Source organism: Cariama cristata, unplaced genomic scaffold (assembly GCF_000690535.1).
Source record: "Cariama cristata isolate BGI_N322 unplaced genomic scaffold, ASM69053v1 scaffold9295, whole genome shotgun sequence".
Classification (NCBI taxonomy): domain Eukaryota; kingdom Metazoa; phylum Chordata; class Aves; order Cariamiformes; family Cariamidae; genus Cariama; species Cariama cristata.
In genome coordinates this window covers 46,854-68,985 of record NW_009615778.1, presented here as the reverse complement: position 1 = coordinate 68,985, position 22,132 = coordinate 46,854, and the positions used below count along the sequence as shown (strand labels likewise).

The 22,132-nt window shown below is 42.4% G+C and overlaps 1 protein-coding gene across 1 annotated transcript in view; it reads left to right on the top strand.

Moving 5' to 3' along the window:
• Window positions 1-22,132, top strand: part of HDAC4 (histone deacetylase 4) — a gene marked incomplete at its 5' end in the record, with an annotated part of 137,889 nt that overhangs the window by 73,426 nt on the left and 42,331 nt on the right. The window contains 5 exons of the mRNA XM_009699947.1: window positions 5,018-5,149; window positions 8,098-8,210; window positions 13,289-13,405; window positions 13,496-13,694; window positions 17,166-17,380. Of these exons, the coding sequence (XP_009698249.1) occupies window positions 5,018-5,149; window positions 8,098-8,210; window positions 13,289-13,405; window positions 13,496-13,694; window positions 17,166-17,380 (776 nt within the window). The remainder of the gene's footprint in view (window positions 1-5,017; window positions 5,150-8,097; window positions 8,211-13,288; window positions 13,406-13,495; window positions 13,695-17,165; window positions 17,381-22,132) is intronic.

Genomic DNA, 22,132 nt, shown 5'->3' with positions numbered 1-22,132 from the left:
TCTCCCCGATTTTGTAGCTGCTCCCTGCCCTCGCGTTAAGGCAGCTGGTAGCTCCCTCTGCTACAGGCACTGCAGCTTTTTGGTTGCTGGACAGAAATGGCATGTTTTTCTTACCTTCTGCAGAGCTTAGTGATGTTTTAAACACTTTCTTGAAGAAACTTGCTTGGAGGAACTCATTCTCTCCTTTCTATTCCTTATCCCTTTCCACGTGTCTCTTATCGTTCCTCTCAGATAATACTTCGAACTGTGCAAAGCTGCTGCCTTTATTTAGACTTTGGAAAGACAGACACGAGATGTGGCATGTGTGTGTGTTTTTTTTTTTCTATTCCAGTTTTGGCTATGCACAGCGGAAACCTTTGTGGTGCTCCGTTATGCTGCAATTTTTGCGTGGTTTTGTAGTCAGGCAAGCGAATGATGGTGAAACTGTAAAACTGTTGTGTGCTCGGTTTAATGGGTGTTAAAGCCTTCTTTCTACTGCTGAGATGCTGTGACTACTAAATTTCAGCATGAAAAGTGCTAAATATTGGCCTTTTAAACTTATTAAAGCTTTCATTTTAAGGACACAGTACTTCCATAAATAACCCTTCCACAGAGCTCTTGCGCAGTGCTGGTGCCAGCACAGATTTAGGAGAAAAGAAGGAAAATCCGGCAAATATCTTTATCTAGCCCTTTCTAATCATGTACCTGTGTTCCTACACATGTTATTTCAGGTGACGCCATCCAACATGGGACCAAGATCATAAAAAAATAGTTTGTTTCTTCAGAAGAACAGGCTGACTTGTTTTTATTCTTGGTTTTCTTTCTAGTTTGGGGATTTTCTGCTGCCGCTTTTGCCTTGTGGTACTTGTCTCCCCTAGATACATTTGTGGGACCCCTTCTTGTCCCCCTCTATGTTGATGCCTACAAGTATTGAAAATCAAGAACCTTGCCTTGCTTGGGCTTCAGAAGGATAACAGTGAAACAATTTTCAACCTTTTTGTTTGACCATAGGTGAACTTTACCGTGTCCAGCTTTACCAGGTCCTCCTGAGTAGATAGATCATGGATCCACTATTTTTGGAGAGGAAAGACCACACCATGCAAACAGAGGAGCAGTAATGAAGATGTGGGATAGACCCAACCAAGGAACAAAGAAGCTGCAAAGTGGGGAGCCAGAGCTTAATTGCAGAACGTGTGGTCTCTCCTGCCTAAACAAAAGATAATTTCTCTTTATTAAAATATTGGGTTGTGCAAAAGGCTATTTTCAGACGCCTATCTCTCTCCCTCCCCCTGTGTTTGCCAATGGGGTGACCTGGACGTTAGAAGAGAGACAAAATAATTGTGTTGGCCTTTGCCTGGCTGGTAAGGCTTAGTATGAAGCTTAAAAATTAATATTAAAAGAGTAACAACCCATCTCAGTCCCCAGCTGCCAAAATTAAGATGTGCAAGGACCGGGATCAGGGTTTTCATGGTGCATTGCTTGCTTTTTTTTCATAAATGTGGACAAGTAATGGGAACAGGGCAAACTCTGCCCAGGACTTTGTGTTTTTTGACTTACATAGACTTAATGTCAGATTAGTTCAGCAGCTTAGGGGATGCAATTCTAGGAAGAAAACAATGAGAATGACATAAATGTTGAAGAATTGGATTACATGGGTCCTGCTGCAATAAATGACGTATAAGAGGGGTAACTTGGGTTTGAGCCTGTGAAAACTAGGGAAGCTTTTGGCTTATGTTCTAGTTATTAATTTACTTGGAGGAAAACAAAATATTCTTTGTATAAATCCTTATTATAGGCCAAATTAAGTATGTCACTGCTTAAGAAATCCCACTGGCTTTGTGGAAGCTGACTCAGACTTGGGCATGGGCTTCATTTGTTTGCTAAACAAGAATCGAACTGATTTTTCGATGGCTTCATGGCATTTGTTTAAAAGATTTCACCTTAAGATGTAGAAGACACGTCAGTTTTGTAATTTAATCTCCAGTTCTCTTTAAGTTTACGTGAGTTAGCGGTGATGGGGAGCAAGGCCTTGTTTGGGTATATTGCCTGACAGAGTGAATATCGGGAGATTTTCAGTTGAATTGGTGTTCCTGAGAGAACATTGAACCTCTGTTGACTGTCTGGTATCGATAGTTACGTGTTGCTTTAATTGCTATTTTATACTTTAGAAGGACAGCTCTCTTCAGCTTAAAAAATATTTTTTTATTATATGGTAGTTTTAAGCTTATTCAGATGGTTTTTTATTATTGCTTTGAGTTTTGGCAGTGCTTATGTTGAAAACGACATCTTTTATTATAAAATATACTATATGTAGATTTTTTGAATTTGAGACTGTTCTGCACTGCCTGTGCTGAATTTTAATTCCCCTACTTTGGGCTATATAGCCCCCAATTAAAGGCCTGTAGGGATTATACTCTCCGAGGTCTTGATGCCATGTTAGATTTGGGATTATATCTGGGGGATAAACAACAAACTCAGAGCAAACGAAACAAATGCAGCTCTTTAAGTAGAATGTTTCGTGTTTCAAAACTTGCTCCTTCAGCTGACGAAGCGAAGGAGAAATACACGGAATAGTTTTGCCTGAAAATAGTTTTGTCTGACAAATTATAATACGCTGCTTTCGCAAGAACTTCTTCTCGAGGTGTTTTCTCTTTTAAGGCTGTAATTTTCTATGTTCATTCCTTTCCTGTTACTTGGAAGGATGTTTTTATTGTGGCTTTACGTATGGGACGTATGTGGTCTTGTTGGGTAGTCTGTGACCCCAGATCTTTTGTTTCCCTGCCCATTTTTAAGGTGTTTCTAACCAATTAATTCTCGCTATTTGAAAGCTGCACAATTACTCGTCTGTTCCGAACAGAGAACGTATTTCAGATGAACACCACACAGGGTATAAATTGCATATGAATAAAATTTGGGTTGAAGTACAGTTTTTATTGTAATGTTTGTCTTTGTCAGAAAACAGATCCTTTTAGCAGCTGTGGCCTAGGCTTATATTTCATTTGCTGGTTGGCAGTGCAGACGTGTCTAAAATGGATGTATCGGCGTCTAGCTGTGACACGTTCCCATTTGTTCTTTAAAGTCTTGACTGGAGCATCTAGGCAGTTACTAATACTCAATATTTGGAACAAATTAAAGCTGTGAATTGAAGGATGCGGGATGAGGTACCGAATGTTCACGTACCCAAAGACTACTTTTAAAATAATAAGTCAGCTTCTGCTTTGAAGAGAACTTTATAAAGTAGCTAGTTAGAGCGTATGCTTGTATTTTAACCAGTCCACTCTTCTAACGTTGCCCTCCGAGCAATGGCAGATTTGCATTCAGTCCCCTGCCATTTTATATGCAAATGCCCTATAAGATGATTCCCCCCTTGCTAATGCACTTTATACTGCATTTTAAGCATCTTTAGGAGTCTGACACTTTTTTTTAGTGCTCCCTTTATCTCTTGCTGGCGTTTTTCTGTCCAAAACGTTTATGAAAATGAAAAGCTCTTTTTTTTTTTTTCCCCCCACTCCCAAAAGTTTCATCAAAGAACTGTTTTGATGGCTTAACTCCAAGCATTTGATCTTGTATTCATCAGCCTTCTGATTTTTGAGCCCAGCAATTAACGTTGCCAGGCTTGATCTTTTACGTGACCCAGTGGTCAAAGCCAACTGTAGGGAAGTATATCTGTGGCCAGACTCAGTTAATTCAAATCAGTTTGTAAACCCCACTTTAATTCTTCTAAAGAAATGTAGATCATTGGCCCTGGAGTATATAGAGCTGAGTGTATCAGTAGTTAATGGTGAGAGCACAGGATTTGCCGGTTCAAAGGGATTAAGCCACAGAGTTGTTAAGAGGTTGAGGAAGGGAAAAGATTGAGCCAGTTCACAAATCTCATAACTGTCAGGGCCCCTCAAGCGCCAAAGCAGATATTCCATGTATACTCAAGAGATCAGCAAGTTTACAGAGAAAATCATCTTGCAGGAGGAATCTTGACTTAAGGCTTCATTACCTTTATAAAAACTTGATAAGCTGTACCGTGCAAACGCATTCAGTGTTGCCAGCTGTCCTTAACCCCGAGGCATTAGGGTATCCCAAGAGCTCTGCTTTGACTTTTGGAGAAATGAATTCTCCAGGATTTGGGTACAGCAGAAGTTTTTTAAGAAAGTTTCTCAAAATTATGATGTACACAAAGCAAGTCAGACTGTGGTCTCGGGAAATTCATGCACACCTACCCTTGGTGGCTCTGAATTTTCAAAGTATTTGATGCGTTTTTAGATACGGTTTAACTTTGTGGTTGTGATGATGTAACCAAGTTACTCCCCAAATAAACAAACCTTCTCCTCCCTGGCATTGGCTTTTCCCTTGGCCACACTCTCATACCCTATTTCTTGAGTTGACACTGGCTCCAGTTGACACAGGCGCGTCTGACTCCAAGGTGAGTTGCTTCAGGGAGATGAACCAGCAGGAAAACATTCACCTGTTTTGATTGTGGGCTTTGATTTTTCATATTTTCTTTCCCCTTCCCCTGGCATACCTGGCTAAGCCAGCTCACCCTGGGGTCCGATGACTCCGAGGGTGTGGAGCTGCCCGTTTCAGCAACGCATTGCAAATTGCATCGCATGCTCCACGCTGACCAAACAGCAACATCTCAGTTGTCTCACCAATTCCTACATTGATTTTTTTGATCCCATAGGTTAGGTTTACCAGTGGCATGGAAGTAAATTGGGCGGAGGTGGGGAACTAGGGGATGTGAATGATACTGTCTGCAGTAGGCTGAGTGACTGTAAGTCTGTATCTTCATTTGAGACGAGACGTCGCAGGATAATTATTATTTCTTAAGTAAAATGACTTTCATTGCCAGTGAATTCAGATATCGCATAGGCTGGGACCTGTTCATTACGCTAAGAGGTCTTTGTTCCAAATATATGCTATCAAATGAGTAATTTTGCTTAGACTTCTGCAAATGCTGAACTGCAACCCAGGCTTTGCGTTGAGTAAAAAAACTACTGAAATACGATTAACCAAAACACTGTTTGTTTTTCCTTTTTCTGTTCAGCGTCTGAACCCAATCTGAAGTTACGATCCAGACTAAAGCAAAAAGTTGCTGAAAGACGGAGCAGCCCCCTCTTGCGCAGAAAAGATGGTCCAGTGGTTACTGCTCTTAAGAAGCGCCCGCTGGATGTCACAGGTACGTCGGGTAAGCAACAAATCTACATCGGCAAGCACGTACTCAATGAGATGTCCCTTTCCGAAATTAAATCCTGCAGCCTGTTAATTGCGCAATGTGGATCTCTCGTGTGCCTCTCAGCGTTGGTGAAACCTGGATGAAGGTGGCAGAGTTCAGCAGTGGCTGATGCAAGTGGGCGTCAGCAGCGTTGGTCCGTTAGGTACCCATCTATTGAGACAGCGTTACCAACTCAAGGAGCTTTTTTTGTTGTAGTTTGTTTTGAGACATGCGTAGACAGATGTAAATATGTCACCAGAGTGCTGTTTGGTTTTTCCCCCGGCATTTCTATGATCTTCAGCAGGTTGTTGAGAAATCGAAGTTCTCAACGGTGATCCTATTAATATCAATGAGGAGATCATAATTCACGGCTGTTGTCCTCTAACAGTAAATGCTTTACAGCCCCTGTTTGTTTTAGCCATTGGGCAGACAGCCATAGTTCGTCGTTAAGTAATTATGCCAAAGTTTTGAAACCTGTAAGGCATTTTTTTTTATACGTATGTATAGCTGATATTTTTGACTGCTTGACAGTTTCTTATTGAAAAATAGTATTCTACTGGGAGTAAAGTTTGTACGGAGGGATCAGAGTAAAGTCGATGATGTAGATTACCATAAAGTTAATTCTTAGCACCATCTAGGGATGCCTCTGTGTAAGTACCGCCATGTCACGGCTTCTCCAGACTTGTCTCACTTCAAGGCACGCTATCGTCATTCAAACAAACTCAAAGTGAACTCTCTTTAGAAAGCCCAGTGGTTTCGGGCAACCCTCGAGTAGCTATGCACCATTCTGTGTCAGAGCCTCTCTGTTTGCAGAGGGAATAGATGATTTCAAGAGCTAAACGTGATTTATATCAGATCTGAAAATCGTATTACTTCACTCATATATTGCTATATGTCACATGGCTTTTAGGATAAATCAGACTCTAACGGCTGACCGTTTGATCCCAGTAATGCCTTCAGAAATGGCAGTGGGAGCTCCTGCTTCTCACTGAGCATGGACCTGATTCAAGAAGCCAGCCTGGAGCCTGGCTAAAAAAAATATCTGAGTTGTTAGGGTAAGAGGGGACTTTTGAATGGAAAATAACTTTTCAAAGAAGTGCCAATTTAGGGAATAGAAATTAGGTTTAATCCCTGAAGAATACGGTTTGTATGTGCCGGGTACTTTTCCTATGTCTAGGTAGTACGCGCAAGTTCTAGTGTGTTGTAGTTAATGATATGGTCCCAGAAAAAGCACCTATTTTCCATGCAATTGGAATAATTTTTCATAACACATAGACTCTTTGAAGTTGCTTTCTATGGAGAAGTTCAATGTTAGGTCCTCAGCTGGGTGTTATTCAGCACTGACTTTTCTTGATAGTGAGATGCCTCCCCAAATGCACAGCCAACAAAAAGCAACAAGGCTTCTTTTTTTTTAAAAAAAAAAAAATTTTTCTTTCCTACTTTGCTGGAGGTACTTGCAAGGATCAAAATAGCAATAGCATGTACGGAATAAATCCACAAAAGAAATAATTTTTTTAAATCCCCCAAATTGTAACAATCGGCTTTTATTTCTACTGGGGCATCCTAGAGCAATTATGAGACTGCTGCAGCCTGAATCATTGCAGCTGCTGGGAGATTCTTCTGGCACTGGGCAAATCCTGTGCTTGGGGAGGAGGAAAGTTCAGGAAAAAAGCTTTAATGTTATTTACCTTCCAAAATAAAAGGAGAAACACTGGAAACTCTGCCATGCACCAGGTGAGAGACCTTCTGAAGGGAAGTTTTCTGGCGGTTGCAATTTCATGCGCTGTTTCTGTTTATTGTTTCTGTATCGTTAATGGGGAGGCTTTGATTTCAGGCTGGTCATCTCCGTCGTTCTGGTTAGTGAGTTCACAGGGAACGTGTTGATAAAATATACAAAGCTAAGAGGATTTTTCTGAGCATTCAGGTGATAAAAGAATTATTTTGGGGGATTAACTCTGCCTTGGGTCTTTCCAATGAGAAAGTGTTTTACTCCCTGAGAAGACTTATCAAATGAAAAAAAAAAAACCCGAACAGTGATATGAAACAGATTTATTGTTTTGGACCCTGTAGAGTTTTGCCTGATTTTTGTAAAATGTGCTCAGCCACGACCATGGCCTGTTGTCCGTCCAGTCCGATGTCACTCAGGCAGCTTTTAAATCTCTTAAAATGATTTAATTTGCTGTCCTGGCAAAATATTATCCTTGTGAGTCAGTCCTCAGGCGGTTTTTGGGAGCTGTTGTGCTATGTGAAGGGCAGCCCAAGGCAGGTTGTGTTTCTCCAAGGACCCAGCACGATGTGGTCACGTCGCAGGTGATGGGGACATTACATGTGTTCACTCGCCTGCAGCGGAAAAATCTCGGTACTTCTTTATAAAAGCAGAATTCAGCTCTCATGCATGATCAGGGTGAGGGCTCGGTGTTGGCGACGTATTTCCAGTAAATCCAGATGCACCAGAAGCCTGTATGGGAAAATACCAACGCTGGGACGGTTTCCTGGTTATTCCAGTGTGAAGTCTGATGCAATACGTGGCGAGAGGGTGCGTTAGGGTTATAGGCTAAAGAAGGTGAGAGAAACACTTCTAGAAAAATGAAGCGAGACAATCTGACATCCTCCAATTTGGCCTCTTCAAGCCTTCCATGTCTTTTATTATCTTCCAATCGTATTTAAAGTTATTAATACATTCTAAGAGAAATCCCCACAAAAAGAAGACATAAATAAAGTTAGTAGGTACTCGGACAGACCATTTGAAAGTGTTTGTCAGTATTTTAAGAGCCTTGGGAAGATTCAGGGGGGAGATGGGGAGGAGGAGGGTTGCTTTTCTCCAAAACAAAACTTGAGGGCTTGTTATCTATCTAAATACCATCGCGGAGATTGTTTGTAACGCTGAAAGTTGTTTTTGGATGTGTTTTTAGACTCTGCATGCAACAGTGCTCCTGGATCTGGTCCCAGCTCTCCAAACAACAGCTCCAATAACATCAGCACCGAGAACGGAATTGCAGGATCAGTCACGAGTATTCAAGCAGAGGTACAGAGCCCTTCCTCACTCTGATTTTTAACGCTTGGGTTTCTAATGAGTTTTTGCCGAGTTTTTGGAATTTGGGCGTACCAACTGGTGCACACCATGCTGAAAAAAAACGCAGATTGTGACCTGGAGCAGACTTTGGGAATTACCTCTCAGTCTGGGCTGACAGGATGCATTATCTGTTTATTAAATCTAGTTTGAGCCAGCTTGCAAGCTGCTTGTGGTAACATGTAGTGGTTTTGTTGTGAGGAGAGAGTAGAAATAAAGTGAATTTAGCAAGGTAAAGCGTGAAAAGCGTTTCCTGATCAAATGCAAGTATTTTAAAATATGGGGAATCTATTCTCATGTAGGGTATATAGGGTGAGTTTGTTGTGTGCAGTAGGTTAATCTAAATATGACCAAACCAGAACTGGATTAAAAGAAATGAATTTAACCTTTTCCTGCCCCCTTAGGGATTTGAAAGCTTGGTGCCTGATGCCACGTGCCAGTTTATAATCCCATAAGCTTTCACCATCACTTGAGACATCTGCCTCGGATGTCAAGGGCAAGGTGTTGGACTGGGTAAACCGGGATTTGATTCAACACAGCAGCTCCTGTGTTCAGGGTTACTGAAGCCCACCTTTTTCTGTTGCGGTGTGGGCCATGTTAACTTTCTCCCACTACAAACCTTTCATGTAGAAAGCCACTGTGATTGTGTAATGTTACTGGTGCGTTTCTTTTTATCCAGCTTATCATTAGCTCTTCTCTCCATGAACATAGTGTCTGTCTTAACATCAGGACTGTCAAAAGAGGCTTGGGCTTGTTCTCCCCAAGCTGTCATTTAGAATTGAAAAGGGCTTCTTACGGTGTAACTGTAAGCCCTTATCGCTTTCTAGTTTTGTACAGATTTGCAGTTTATTTCTCATGTAGTCTAACAGCATTTCATATGGGCAGTATGCCTTCTACTCCACCCGCTCCCCTGCCAAATTATCCAACACACACCTACATCCGCTCTAGTCTACTGTAGACCTTACGAGATTTAGGCAACTATTGTAAAAATTAAGATGGTGTAAGGTGGAGTCTTCACTTGACACTAGCAGCTGAAGCTACTCAAAAGAGACGGGGCTTTTGAGATGCATGTCCACCATGTCGTCGTTTGGAGCAGACCTGGGGAAAGGTATCTCACGTACAGGGTTATTTATTGGGTTTGCAGAACTGAAGACTGTCTGAGCTGAGGGTACATCTTGGGTAAGTTTGTGTTAGCCCCAGGAAGATTAGCGCTGAGTTACTGGTTTTGCTGATCCAGGAGCAGTCAGTTTTGTCTATACTTAGCAAACTGCAAATCTCCAATTACTGCTGGTGGAAAAACTAGAGGATTCCACAATTTCTTGTGATATCAACAGAGCAGACAGCTTCCTGCAAGTTGGTGTTAGCTCGTGCAGGTGAACATGAAGCTGTAGTATTCTCCTTAACTATTTTATTTTTTGACTAAATAATTTCATAGAATCGCCATAGAATCACAGAATAGTTTGGGTTGGAAGGGACCTTAAAGCCCATCCAGTTCCAACCCCCCTGCCATGGGCAGGGACACCTTCCACCAGAGCAGGTCACTCACAGCCCCATCCAACCTGGCCTTGAACACTCCCAGGGATGGGGCAGCCACAGTTTCTCTGGGCAACCTCTGCCACTGCCTCACCACCCTCACTGGGAAAAATTTCTTCCTAATATCTCATCTAAATCTTTCCTCTTCCAGTTTAAAGCCATTTGAGCTAATCATCTCTGACTAGACCACCAATACCTAATAAAAGGGACACAGACTATAAAAAAAACTCTATCCGTCAGCTGCTTGTAATGCAGCAATTTGGTAGCTTAGGCTGAGGCATGAGCGGCGCAGACGATTTCGAAGAAATCTGTGTGCTTCCAAAACCTTTCTTTCCCTGGGAGTCATCTTTGCCTCTTTTGCAACTGTACCGCAGTGGGTAATTCACAACGATGCTGCTGCATGCGAAGAAAGAAGCGTGTTCGTCTGCAATTTTAACAGCAGCAGCATTTGATGCACCATCTCCAAACAACCTATGCATAAAGGAGGAAGAAAATCTAGTTTTCATTTCCCTGAAAATAATATCTAGAGTGGTGTTTGGGTTTTATTTCCCACCTTTATATAATTTTTGGAAAATGGGAAAAATACAGCATACAAATGATTGTGCAGTTCCAATTTTCAAACTGCTCAGGACTCTGGTAAGTATATTGGATCGTTGCCATCCCAGAACAGAATGAAACATAAATCACTGTGTGACGGCAAACAGAACATCGATAACCTGTTGCACAAACTGTTCTTCTCCCAGCATTTCAGGCATACTTGAATGGCTTAGCTAAATGTCCCAGTCCTTTGCGTTTGTTTTTGGGGCAAAATAACTCTACACTTTGCTCCAGCGTTTCTTGTTGTGGGATACCAGCTGATCCATTTGCCTGTATAGGTTCATTTGGGAAAAAATAACTAGGCAAGGTAGGGTTTTAGTTTCTTTAAAATCTTCTTGAGTAGAAGTAGTATTACCTGGCAGCCCAAATGTTGGAGATTTCTTTAACACCAGATGACCAGGCTTTCTTATGTTCTCACTTTTAAATATTTAGAAATATTTGAATGTTTCTGGAGAAAAATAATGTTGCCAACTTTAAGTGTTTCATGCTTATCTTCATGTTTTATTTTACATTAGAAATATGTCTCTTTGCTTCTTCGTTTGCTCGGTCACCTCTTGAACCATTTCGGATATGTTGAAAGGTGGTATCTGAGTTCATTATTTAAGTTTCAATGCTTGCCTTCAGTATGGAAAGACTGCAGCTCTCTGCCTCCTTTTAAAATAGACTTTATCTATTTTTAAATACTGGTTTTAAATCTAAAGGTTTTTCCGTCTCTGAAAGGTACATGATATTCATTACCATTGCAGTTGATACAAGACTATAAAAAGTCCTTGACTACAGACGAAAATTGTACATGCTGATGAAATTGTTCTCTTCTGTGCAATTCAAAAAATGTTTGTGTACAACCCGTAGATGGGATCTGTATATTTAAAGTGATGATAATGCTGCTAAATACCATATGCTGAGAGCGTGAAGCTGCTGCGTTTTTCTCTTTGCTGTTTTTAACACGAATCCCCAGGAGATTGTTTGAGGCACAACTACAGAGTATTGATTGTTCAAAGAGAAAATGGATGTAGTTTTGTTTCATTATGATACCAGTAAAATATTTCATTACTCTGCTGACAATAACGTATCTTATTCTCAATGTGGCATGCTAACATTATGTAATTTAAATTAAAGCAAAATTGCCAGCAGTTCTCAAAATTACTTGGAAGACGAGGTGTGTGGGTATGCACATTCCCATGTCCTTACCAGGTACCACTCAACAGCAAAATGCTCCCTGCACATTTCTTCCTTTGGGGCAGCAAATTGTCAACTGAGATCTTAAAAACAGATTTACTCTGTTTACGGGAGGACTAATCTGTAGTATGTTTTCAATAAACTTGAATGACATTAACAAAAGCACAAGAAAACAAAAGGAAATAAGAAAAAAAAAATCACATCGCAGATGAAATCTTGCACAAAGTCTTATGAAAACTAGGTGACTTTGCTGAAAATCAGGAATTTAGACAAAGTTGGATGCTGAAAGAATGACTGGCAAGTTAGTGGCACATCAAAGAGTCCATTTGAGAAGGCAACGCGGTGTCTGGTAACGGTGACGAACGCGGTCGTGGGAAGGCTTTACTCCTTCTGTCCTCCTTGCGCGGGCAGCACCAACCTCAGGTGCAGAGGTGGGGTGTCCTTGGAAAGCTGTCAGCTGCTCCGGTTAAATTCCCATAAATCAAGGAGGATTGTTTTTGAAGATTGCTCTATGGAAAAGATTTAATTTTCAACGTTACTTCTTATATGCTTTTTTCCCTCCCCCAATAGGTTGCTACAGGGGGGTTTTTTAAGCTTCACCTTAGAGTCTTTGAGGGAAAAAAATAGGGTTTTATTATCCAGAGCTGGCCCAGCCCTACAACCAAAGCAATTACCTGCAAAGTCTCATTGACGTACAAGACTCTGAATTTAAGTCTAAAATGTTTAAAGCCATTCCGATCTCTGTTACATCAATATAAATTGTTCCGTAGTATAATATTAAGTTAATCATAATCCCTTTTTTTCACAATAGCACCTGAGTTAGACGAAATTCTATAGAAAGTCTTTTTGAAACCCAAATTCTATTTTATTTAAGTTGGAGGATCACCTGCAGAGAATTCAGGGTGATCAGAACACTTGTTTCCTAACAGAAGAATCAAGCAGTTTATTGTAATTTTTATAATGGGTTTTCTAGTGCATGTTTCAAATCAATCTGGTTTTGAAATTAAAGGTATTTTTACTTAAGTGTTCCTGCTTTAAATGGCCGTAAGATAATTTAGTAAATCTTGCATTTCACCCTGAAGACCAGGAAATAGCTACAGAAATGCAACCTTAAGGCTTTTTGATGAAATTTTGAAGTCTGATTTAAGCTAAAGCACACCAGTAAATAGCATAAATTGTCTGTGATTTGCTAAAGAGAACAACAGCCGTTGTAATGCCTTTTCTTTTTTCTTTTTTTTTTTAAAGTAATCCATTTTAGCTTTAAAAGGGCAAATATTTGAGAAGGACAAGTAAGCTGTTAAATCTTCTTTGCAAAAGCTTTTTGCAGTGGCACTGTATGAAGTCTGAGCAGAAGCAGAGTACCGGGGAGGATGCACAGGTGATCTTTAGTCTCCAGGAAAGATCAAATAAACTATAAAAGGTCTCTCTGTAGGGCAGTGAGGTTGGCAGCAGTTGCAAAGCGAGATCATCCCTGTGTTGGTTACCCTGGTCTCATCACCCCTGCGTGGCTACGACAGCGACATTGAGGGCATGCACTTAGTCTGTGCTTGTTTAGGCTGGATCTGAAGCACAGCTTAGCTCCCCTGTTCGATATTTCCAACGTCGGCAGTGAAGTTACACGCTCTACACGTTTCTGATGTATTCTCACCGCAAGTGGTACTGTGTCCTTGAGCCGATCTCCGAATGCTCTCTCACCAGCACAATGTTCTTGATTTTGTTTTCAGACCAGCCTGGCTCACAGACTTGTGAATCGTGAAGGCTCGGTAACGCAGCTTCCACTCTACACATCTCCTTCTTTGCCCAACATCACACTAGGACTGCCTGCAACTGGCCCTTCCAGCGTAAGTGGTGGGGGGGATGCGGCCTTTAAAATGTTGCTTGCACCAATTTATCCCTTAACCTTGCTTCTGCCATCAATTGTGCGTTTGCAGGGAGGCTCGGCGCAGCAGGATGCAGAGAGACTTGCTCTCCCAACCTTACAACAGCGGATCTCTTTATTTCCTGGCACTCACCTCACTCCCTATTTGAGCACTACAACGTTGGAAAGAGATGGGGGAACTGCACATAACCCTCTTCTGCAACACATGGTCTTACTGGAACAGCCAACTGCACAAACTCCCTTAGTCACAGGTGAGCGCTCCGCAAATAATGTGCAAAACTCAGTCCCAGCTGGGGAAAGAGAGCAAGTGACGTCTGTTGGGTTTTTGTAAAGTCTGTCTCTTGTAGAAAAGAGAGACTGCATCATCTATACACGCTGTAGGTGTAACATAGAACCTTTAGGATGTGTTTGTTGATAACGTTGGAGAGTGGCGACATTTGCAAAATCAGAGGTTGCCCATCTCATCCAGAGGTAGGGGAAAGCTGCTTTGTCATTTTGGTGCAATGAAAATAAAAAGCATTTACTCCCATAAGTAAAGCATAAGTTTGTAGGTAAAAATTTAAAACTGTATTCGTAGAGTTCTAACCACTTTAGATTAAACTGGAGAGAAAACCGTCATGTCTCATGATTACCTTTTCTGTTTATCACGAATAGTTTCTATTCCATAAATGAAAGACATGCATTTACAAAATCACAGATTAAAATACTTGCTTTTCATCATTATTATAAATGGCAAAAACGCAGCAAAATCAACTGCGTTCGAACAGATTGTATTTGTTTGTATATATTACATTTTCAGTATGCTAATTGCTTTGAATCACTCCCTGTGTCGTATTTTCAGAATTAAGTACCTGTGGGAAGGCATATTTCTATAAATAGGGTTGAATCAAAGCAATAATCCCCAGTAAGATGTATTTCTGTTTTACAGTGTGTAATGTTGGGACAAAGGATGTTCTGCGTAAGTTATAGTCATGTTGATTTTGATTGCTTTCATTGCATTTCTAAGGGAAATTCTTGAGAGATGTCCATCACTGAAGCATTACAGCGTGACTCTCAGGTTTGGCTCGTGTCTGGTTTTACATTGAAATCCCTGGAATATACGTGGCATTGCGATAAGCTTATAAGCCTGTACATATGGGGAAGGTGAAGCACAGAAGCGCGGTATTTAGCCAGTGCTCTCAGAGTTGTAAGACGGCGTGTGCAGATTCCTTGAACCTTTACGTAATTTTCTGTTGCCTCCTTTTGCCACGGTGGTTGTGGCATGACGAGGTTACCCAGAGTCCTGGCATAGCTCTTCACCAGTTACCCTTTGCCCGAGGTCTGTTGATGAAGAGCCGTTAGAGAAGACTTCCTCTCTTATCCTATCACCAAAACTTTCTTCTCCATTCATGCTGACGTTTGCTTTAAAGCACGTGTAGGAAGAAGTGCTGTTCTGTTCCCTATTCGCCCTCTCTCAAATCTTCCCTCGGTTTGCAGCGTACTGTTGTTGCTTCCAAGTGTATTCCTCCTAGTCCACCTGCTACGTGCGGTGTTTTCAGACTTGAGTACAACATGTTATAAACCAACACCTAGGAGAAATATTCACAAAACAACAGAGGAACAAGAAGAAACACACGTTCCAACTGAAAGAGAGCAAGCTAACACATGGTCTCAAAAGCCCTAAGTGGACTGGCTGCCAAACTACAGTTATTACTTCGAACTTCCTTGGAAGCAAAATGGAATTTATTAGTATTCTGCTGATAGCCTTCAGCTCTGGAGATAGTCTCCTGACAGCTGCAAAATGATCCAGCACGATGGCATACTCTTTCTGTGCATGGAAGGTAGACAAGGGGGGTTTGGGGAAACCAGAACAGAATTCCTTAGGTCTGCCATTCCTCTTGTGACAGGTTACTCTGGATAATATCCTTCACGTTAACACGTATGTCCCGAGGAGGAGCAAAGCGTCTCCCTGGAAAGCTTTCACAGGGGGACCTTGGTCATTCACTTGGAGGAAGGTAGTCTTCCAAAGTATCCTATGCAAACTGTATAGGATCCCTTCGTCTGCTGTGTAACTGGAACTCTTGGTAAGGGGAACTGTGCTATAAGGGAGATGGACCACGTCTTTCCAAATTATTCATATATTCATACGCACACAGACTTACGTGTGTGTATGCATATATTCATACACACACAGACATTCATACACACACATCTATAGAGACATGCATTTATAAAATAAGATACCCTTTTACATGATTCTTTTCAGAAAAGCAAGGCGTGGGAGAAACTCAGTAAATCTTTCCCCAGTAAGAGAGGCTTTTAAATGACTCAAATTCTTCCACGTAGGGCAGTTCTGTGAATCAGTGGGAAGAGCAGATAATGTCCTGGGACAGAAACGTCAAGGTGTTCCTAAAGCACTGTATTCAACTGGCTGCGGACTTCTGGGCAGTTTCTCTCTCTTCTAAACCAAAGACTGAAGAAAGAGAGAAGGTACAGCTTCTCTGACCATTGAACTGGGCAATATTTCTGAATGTTACTAAGCGCTTGCACAGTCTTTACTTTGCATTATACAGTGAGGTAAAGCAGAAGAGTACTTCTTTCCTAAAAGTGTGTGCAGCCTTATCCACATCAGGGAGACTGCCGTTTACACCAGTGATGCCTTTCTATCCCAGGGTGTAATGTGCAAAAGTAAATGCTTATCCTCAGCTCCTCCACCCTTGGATTGGGCTTTGTGTTGGACTCGTCTTCATGTCCCAGCTTTCTAAGAAGTACGTGAAGGTGTGTTTTCAGAGAGCAAAGCAAGAATTGGCTTACCCCAAGAACATCTAAAGAGACAAGACGCTTCCTAAAGACATGCCATTACCGGAGCTGAGATAGGTATTTCACGTGGTAGTCATCGGAGACACCCAAATTGCCAAGGACATATGAGTAATGCAAGTTATCCCAAAATAACTTTACGTTTTCATTAAGTGGCTAGCGTGTGTGCACAGGACAGTGATGGAAACAATTCTAGCTGTTTGTCATGTTGGCCTCTAACTTACCTTCTTTCTCCAGAAATACTGAAGCCCAACAGCTCCTATATTCCTGAAACGCTTCAAGGGAATGCCTTTTTCCAACGCAAACCTCGTCAGGGGTTTATCACATGGAAATTTTCATCCCTAGTCTTTTCTACGGGGTGGGCTGTAGTACAGCCACAGGCAGCCATACCCTACGTGGTCTGGAGTAAGAAGCAGCTTCATGATCATCCATCATCCTTCAGCATATCCAGTGAGCCCCCTGTAAGGAAGGTATAATTGCTGGACGCCGCAGGGTGGCAGCTTGGGTTGGTGCTTTCTTAGAAATGAACCTGGGATTACTTCCTATACCAAGGCAAGTTGTAAGACTTAAACTTCTCCAAACTATCACTGTGATCTTAGTTCATGTCACCCACCGGGCTATGGAAGGGTCCATAAGGTATTGCTGATTTTACGAAATGAAACGTTTCCCTAGGGTCTCTGAATAAACAAGCAAACAAAGAATTCGAAAGCAAGCAAAGTGTTACTCCATCCAACGGTAATTAATTGTTATCTGTTCTCTTTTAAGGATACTTCAGCTGTAAATGGCGAGGTGGCTGGTTTTAACATTATATATCATTGTTACCATCAGCGTTACTCAACAGCCGTTTTCTCCCTTCCTTTCTTCTTCCTTTTTTTTCTTCTCTGCTGTTTTTTCCTCCATATTATCTTCAGACTGGTATCTTTCAGGACTGCCCCTCCATGCACAGTCTCTGGTTGGCGGAGAGCGCGTCTCCCCTTCAATACACAAACTCCGGCAGCATCGCCCGTTGGGGCGCACGCAGTCTGCTCCCCTTCCCCAGAACGCCCAGGCCCTCCAGCAGTTAGTGATCCAGCAGCAGCACCAGCAGTTCTTGGAGAAACACAAACAGCAATTCCAGCAACAGCAACTGCACATCAACAAGGTAGGCACGGTGCTTTTAAAGGCTTTTTTCCCCTCATATGGTGTCAATACCAACTTTAACCAACGCTATTTTAGAGTTTCTTGTGTTGTAATGTATGTGGTCTCTACCTCCGTAACCAACTGGCCTTCATCCTTGAACTTCTTTTTCATGATTTTTGAGAAATATATCAACAAGGATGTGGACATCCATCAGCAAGGCAAGGGTCAATACCTCTGTTATAGACAGTGGAAAGGCAGTACAGTTCAAACTTCTGGCTTTCCGGTAATGCTTTTTAAAGTTGCCTTTGCTGCCGTTCATCCACAGCAGAATCTGTCGTCAGTTTTGTAGCAGAAAACGTAAAATGCTGTCAAGGAATATGGGGAAAATACCTACTGTGTATATATTCCGTTTGAAAGGGAGAAGAAGCAGTAATATGGATTTGAGGCGGCACAGGGCGGGGAAGGCAAGGGATTTCAGACATGACACCACCAGAAAATAATGGCGAGTGAAGATATTCGGATTTACTGAAGCATTTTTCAGTGGAATTACCGTTGAAAAGAGAAAAAACTGTTCCCATCTCCAGTCCAGATTCTCTTAACTATGGCCCTGTGTAAAGCATTGCGTTGTCTTATCCATTTCTTCTCCTGAAAATGAGGACGGTATTGCTGTGCATCCTGCAGAGGTTGTTTTGAACAGCAATTAGATGTGATTCAAAAATTGCTTTGAATAAACCGAGCACTGTGTTTATTAGCTCGCTTTCTGTAACTCACTTGGAGAACATCAGGTGAACATTGCAGAGTGCCATTCATCAGCGCACAGCTTTTGCAATTGCTGCGTAGCCAACATCACCTATCAGGGCATCCCAATATTACAACGGAGCTGAAACAAAACTGCTTTGAGATGATTGCATTGAGTATGCATTAAAAAAGACAAAATCTATCCTGATGTTCTAGCCTATGGGTAGGTAAAACTCACCTTTTACACACAAGAGATCTGATCACAAGTGGGATGGATGGAGCTGTGACGTTTTACCCAGGTTAGCTTTTCTCCCGGGATTTTGGAAGGCACGGTCTGTTGCTAGGCTTGCAGTATAAAAAGGCTGTTGGGGAAGGGGGAAATCAGTCCTAATCAGTGTGATATTTTTCAGACTCTGATTTGTACCGTTTTGAGGCTTTCTAAAAACTCGTCTCAAGGAGTTCCAGTGGTGGCTTTCTTTAAGAAACAAGCAAATCCAGTAGTAGGTTTCAGGCTGGAGAGGACAAGTTCGGTGGCAGGCGGACCTTTCAGATTGCTGCACTTTAATTTATGGTGGAGGTTTCTCCAAATATTTTCACTGTTCCAGTCCTATGAGAAAATACAACTACCACGAGCTGGATTTTTTTTGGGGGCGGGGGGGGGGAAGGCACCACCACACAAACCCCCCAAAACTTTGTTTATAGACCCGAGCTAAGGCAGGATGATTACACAAGTTACTGACGTCAATCATGTACTTCTGGAGAGCTGCCACCATGCACAGCGTGTGCCAGCCCTGGACCTCATTCAGCCCCGCGCACCGGGGTGGTAGGGAGCTGCTCCTGCCATAGAAATTTCCCTTACCCCCCCCCTCCTTCCAAACACTCTTCGTGACCAGGATCGTCGGACGCAGGGCTCTAGGTAGGGTTTCTTTGTTCGGAAAGAAATGTCAGCTCGACGGTTTGTTTGTTTGAGATTTTTAAGGCTTTTCCGTTGCCAACGCTTGTGAGTGTCCAAAGACTTCGCCGTGACGTACCCGTTGAACTCATTCAGACTTTCACTTGGACCTCCCAGGAGCTGGGGAACATGTGCGACCGGAGCCGAGCAAGTCCTCCCGCAGCACTCTGAATTTCAGCTTTGTTAGAGCTGTGATCTATTGCATCCATAGCAGAGGCAGGCGGGGAGGGGGGAACGTAGTTAAACTGATTGCACAGGGGCGATTTCCCTGTGTTTGATTTATATAAGTAATGAGTTAAAATCATTTTGGTACTGGTGCTGTATGCGTGTGGCAAATTTATCCCGTGGGACAGCATCCAAGTGCTGACATGGAAAAAGACTTTTCCCAGATGTGCGGATATTTTAAGACCCTTGTGTGTAGGAGAGTAAGGGCACAACTAAAAATAATGTCATAGATTGCTGCTTTTTAATTATTAGCAGAACTGACAGCACTGTCTTTTAAGGTTGTGTTGGATTTCCTGTAAATAATATCAGGCTGTTTTCAATTGCTTGTGATTTTTTTCCAAACTCTTCAGATTTTGGCCTTAAACTTTCCCTGTTAGGTGTCTACATCAGATTAAATTTTTGAGAAGACTGTGGCCAAAACAAGTCTTGCTGTTTCCAAGAAGGCGACTAAGGAAAAATATGTTGGTTTGCTTCTGATTAAAAATAATAATAATTATGGAGGGGATTTGGCTGTGAAGCCTTGATGCCCGAAGCTTTGGAGCAGTGGCTTAGAATTGGACAAATGCGGACTGGGTGGCTGGGGAGGGAAGGAGAATGCAGAGGGATGGGTTGGGTGGGATGAGTCCAAAGGAGGGACAGGGCTCCTTGGGATGATGACCGGAGGGGACGTGTGCTCCCCGGGGTGCGATCCCTTCCAGCGTGGGCTCTGAAGTCCCTGGTTTACCACTGTCAGCAGCAACTTGGGGATCATATGAGTTTAGCAAAGCACATGGTTCATCCCGTCGAGGAGCCGGCTTGCTGAGAGTGAGTCCTCTGGTGCAGTGCGAGGCTCTGTATGGAAAATGCGGGGCCCAACCCTGCTCATCTGGTGTTCTTGTTGTCATCTGGTGGTGACATTTGCTTTTGCTTTAAGGAGGGGATGAAGCCACAGGCAAAAAACCCTGTGAAACTGCCCCCAAACATGGGGACCAAAGAGACGTGTGTGAATGAAAAGAGCATTATTGAAGCTGCCAAGCTGAGCACTCAAGCTGGGACATGGGAGTAGTCAAGTTTCCCATGCAAATCTCACTCGCTTTGTCTTTTTTCGCATCTTTTTGATCTAGTTTTTGGTGATCAAGCGGTATCTCTTTCACAAGACTCTGAACTTAGGATAGAGAAGTGCAGGAGCGAAGCCACTCTCCGGTGATGTGCTGCCTCCTTTGTCGCAGAAATTGGAAGACACGTGAGGAGTGGAAGAGGGGAAGAAGGGGCCTTAGGGCTAAGGCACCTTGATGCCATGGCAAGGGATTGCCTTTCTCCTCTCCGCCGCAGAGCTGCATCCCACTGAGCGGATCCAGCCTACGGGCAGCTTGCAGCGACACGCTCGTCTTCTCCGTGCCCTTGGCAGGACAGGGAAATGGAGCTGCTAGCTGCAGAGGTGGGCTTGCACACCTTAAACGTGTAGTTTTAGCACCAACCATATCATACTGAAACCTCATCAGGTTTCATAATCTGTGCCCTGACTGTACATTTGATGGCACGGAGCAGCAGTCAAGTCATCGTGAACGCAGACGTGCTAATATTTGCAGAGCACTTATGTGCTCTAGTGATCGCGCTGCAAAACCGTATGTAGAAACGAACGACTTCTTTCTTCAGAACCAGGGCTTGAGAGATAAAATGAGATTCGAGAGAAGATACAGAATCATTTCTTGCTAATTGAGCTCTGTACAACCTTTGATAGGAATGAGGCGTGTGCCCTAAAACAGTAAATACTAAACTAGTCCTGAAAATAAAAGCTGTAGATTAATGCAGGTACGCAGGAGCATTCACCTGAAATTACACAGACAATGGGCGCTTGTGTTTCCCGCCTTTTTGCGTGTTTAATGTTCAAACCTCAGGAATGGTTTTTCCCCATGGTCGGAGGAGCTTTGCTGGGTGAGTGGGCTTGTTTTGCCACGCAACAAATATATGCAGCAATCCCGACATCGTTTCATCTTCAGCAATTACAATTTCTCTGCAGACTCCAGTCTCTTTTAAGATGCAAATTTTAGTCTTTTATATATGAGAGGGAGGAGCCGTGATACGCTCATGGTTCTCTGTGGCATTTGGAGGTCGGCATTTGGGGCGGGTATTTTTGTCGTGACAGCGAACCAGGTAAAGTAGGATGCTATTCCCTGAAGGTATTTTGAGTTAAAAGTGTTACCTCTTCAGCGTGATAGATCTTGAAGCAGCAATTCCCTTTCTAAAGAGACATGCGCAAGTGAGATATCTGTAAGATCTATGCCAGAAAACTCAACTTTTTACCTTTCTGTAGTGAAGGTGGGCGTTTTGGCTTTAGTCCCCTGGACGTATAATTCACGAAGCCTTACTGGGAGAGGTAATCTGCCTTTTAGCCCTGAATTGTACTCTTAAGCAGATTAACACTGAACTTCTGTGGTCAAATTATGGTTCCTCTGAGTAAACCCCATTTTTAGCACGCTCTGGAAAGTGAGGTGTTTCTCCTGCTGTGGCATATATGTGGCAATGTATATATGCCAGACTACAGTGCCTCAACTTGTCTGGTGCAGCAGCGTTGGGTGGATACATTTTTATTAACACCTAGAATTTAACCTTGCTATTTCCTGATTTATTTATTTTTTTCTTTTTGGAATGCATTAACTGTTTAGCCTCAAGTGACTCCTGGAGTAGCTTTTCCTATGTAATGTTTATTTTGTAATAGTAGAAAAATACAGTGTATGAGGTTATATTGTACAGCATTTCAGGTAGGGCTATTACCCTTTGAATAATTTAAGGGCAGCCTGTTTCTGAAGCACCCAGACGTGACTTTGGATATAACAAGTCTTGAAAAAGATCTCTGGAAAAACCTCCTTCAGCATTCCT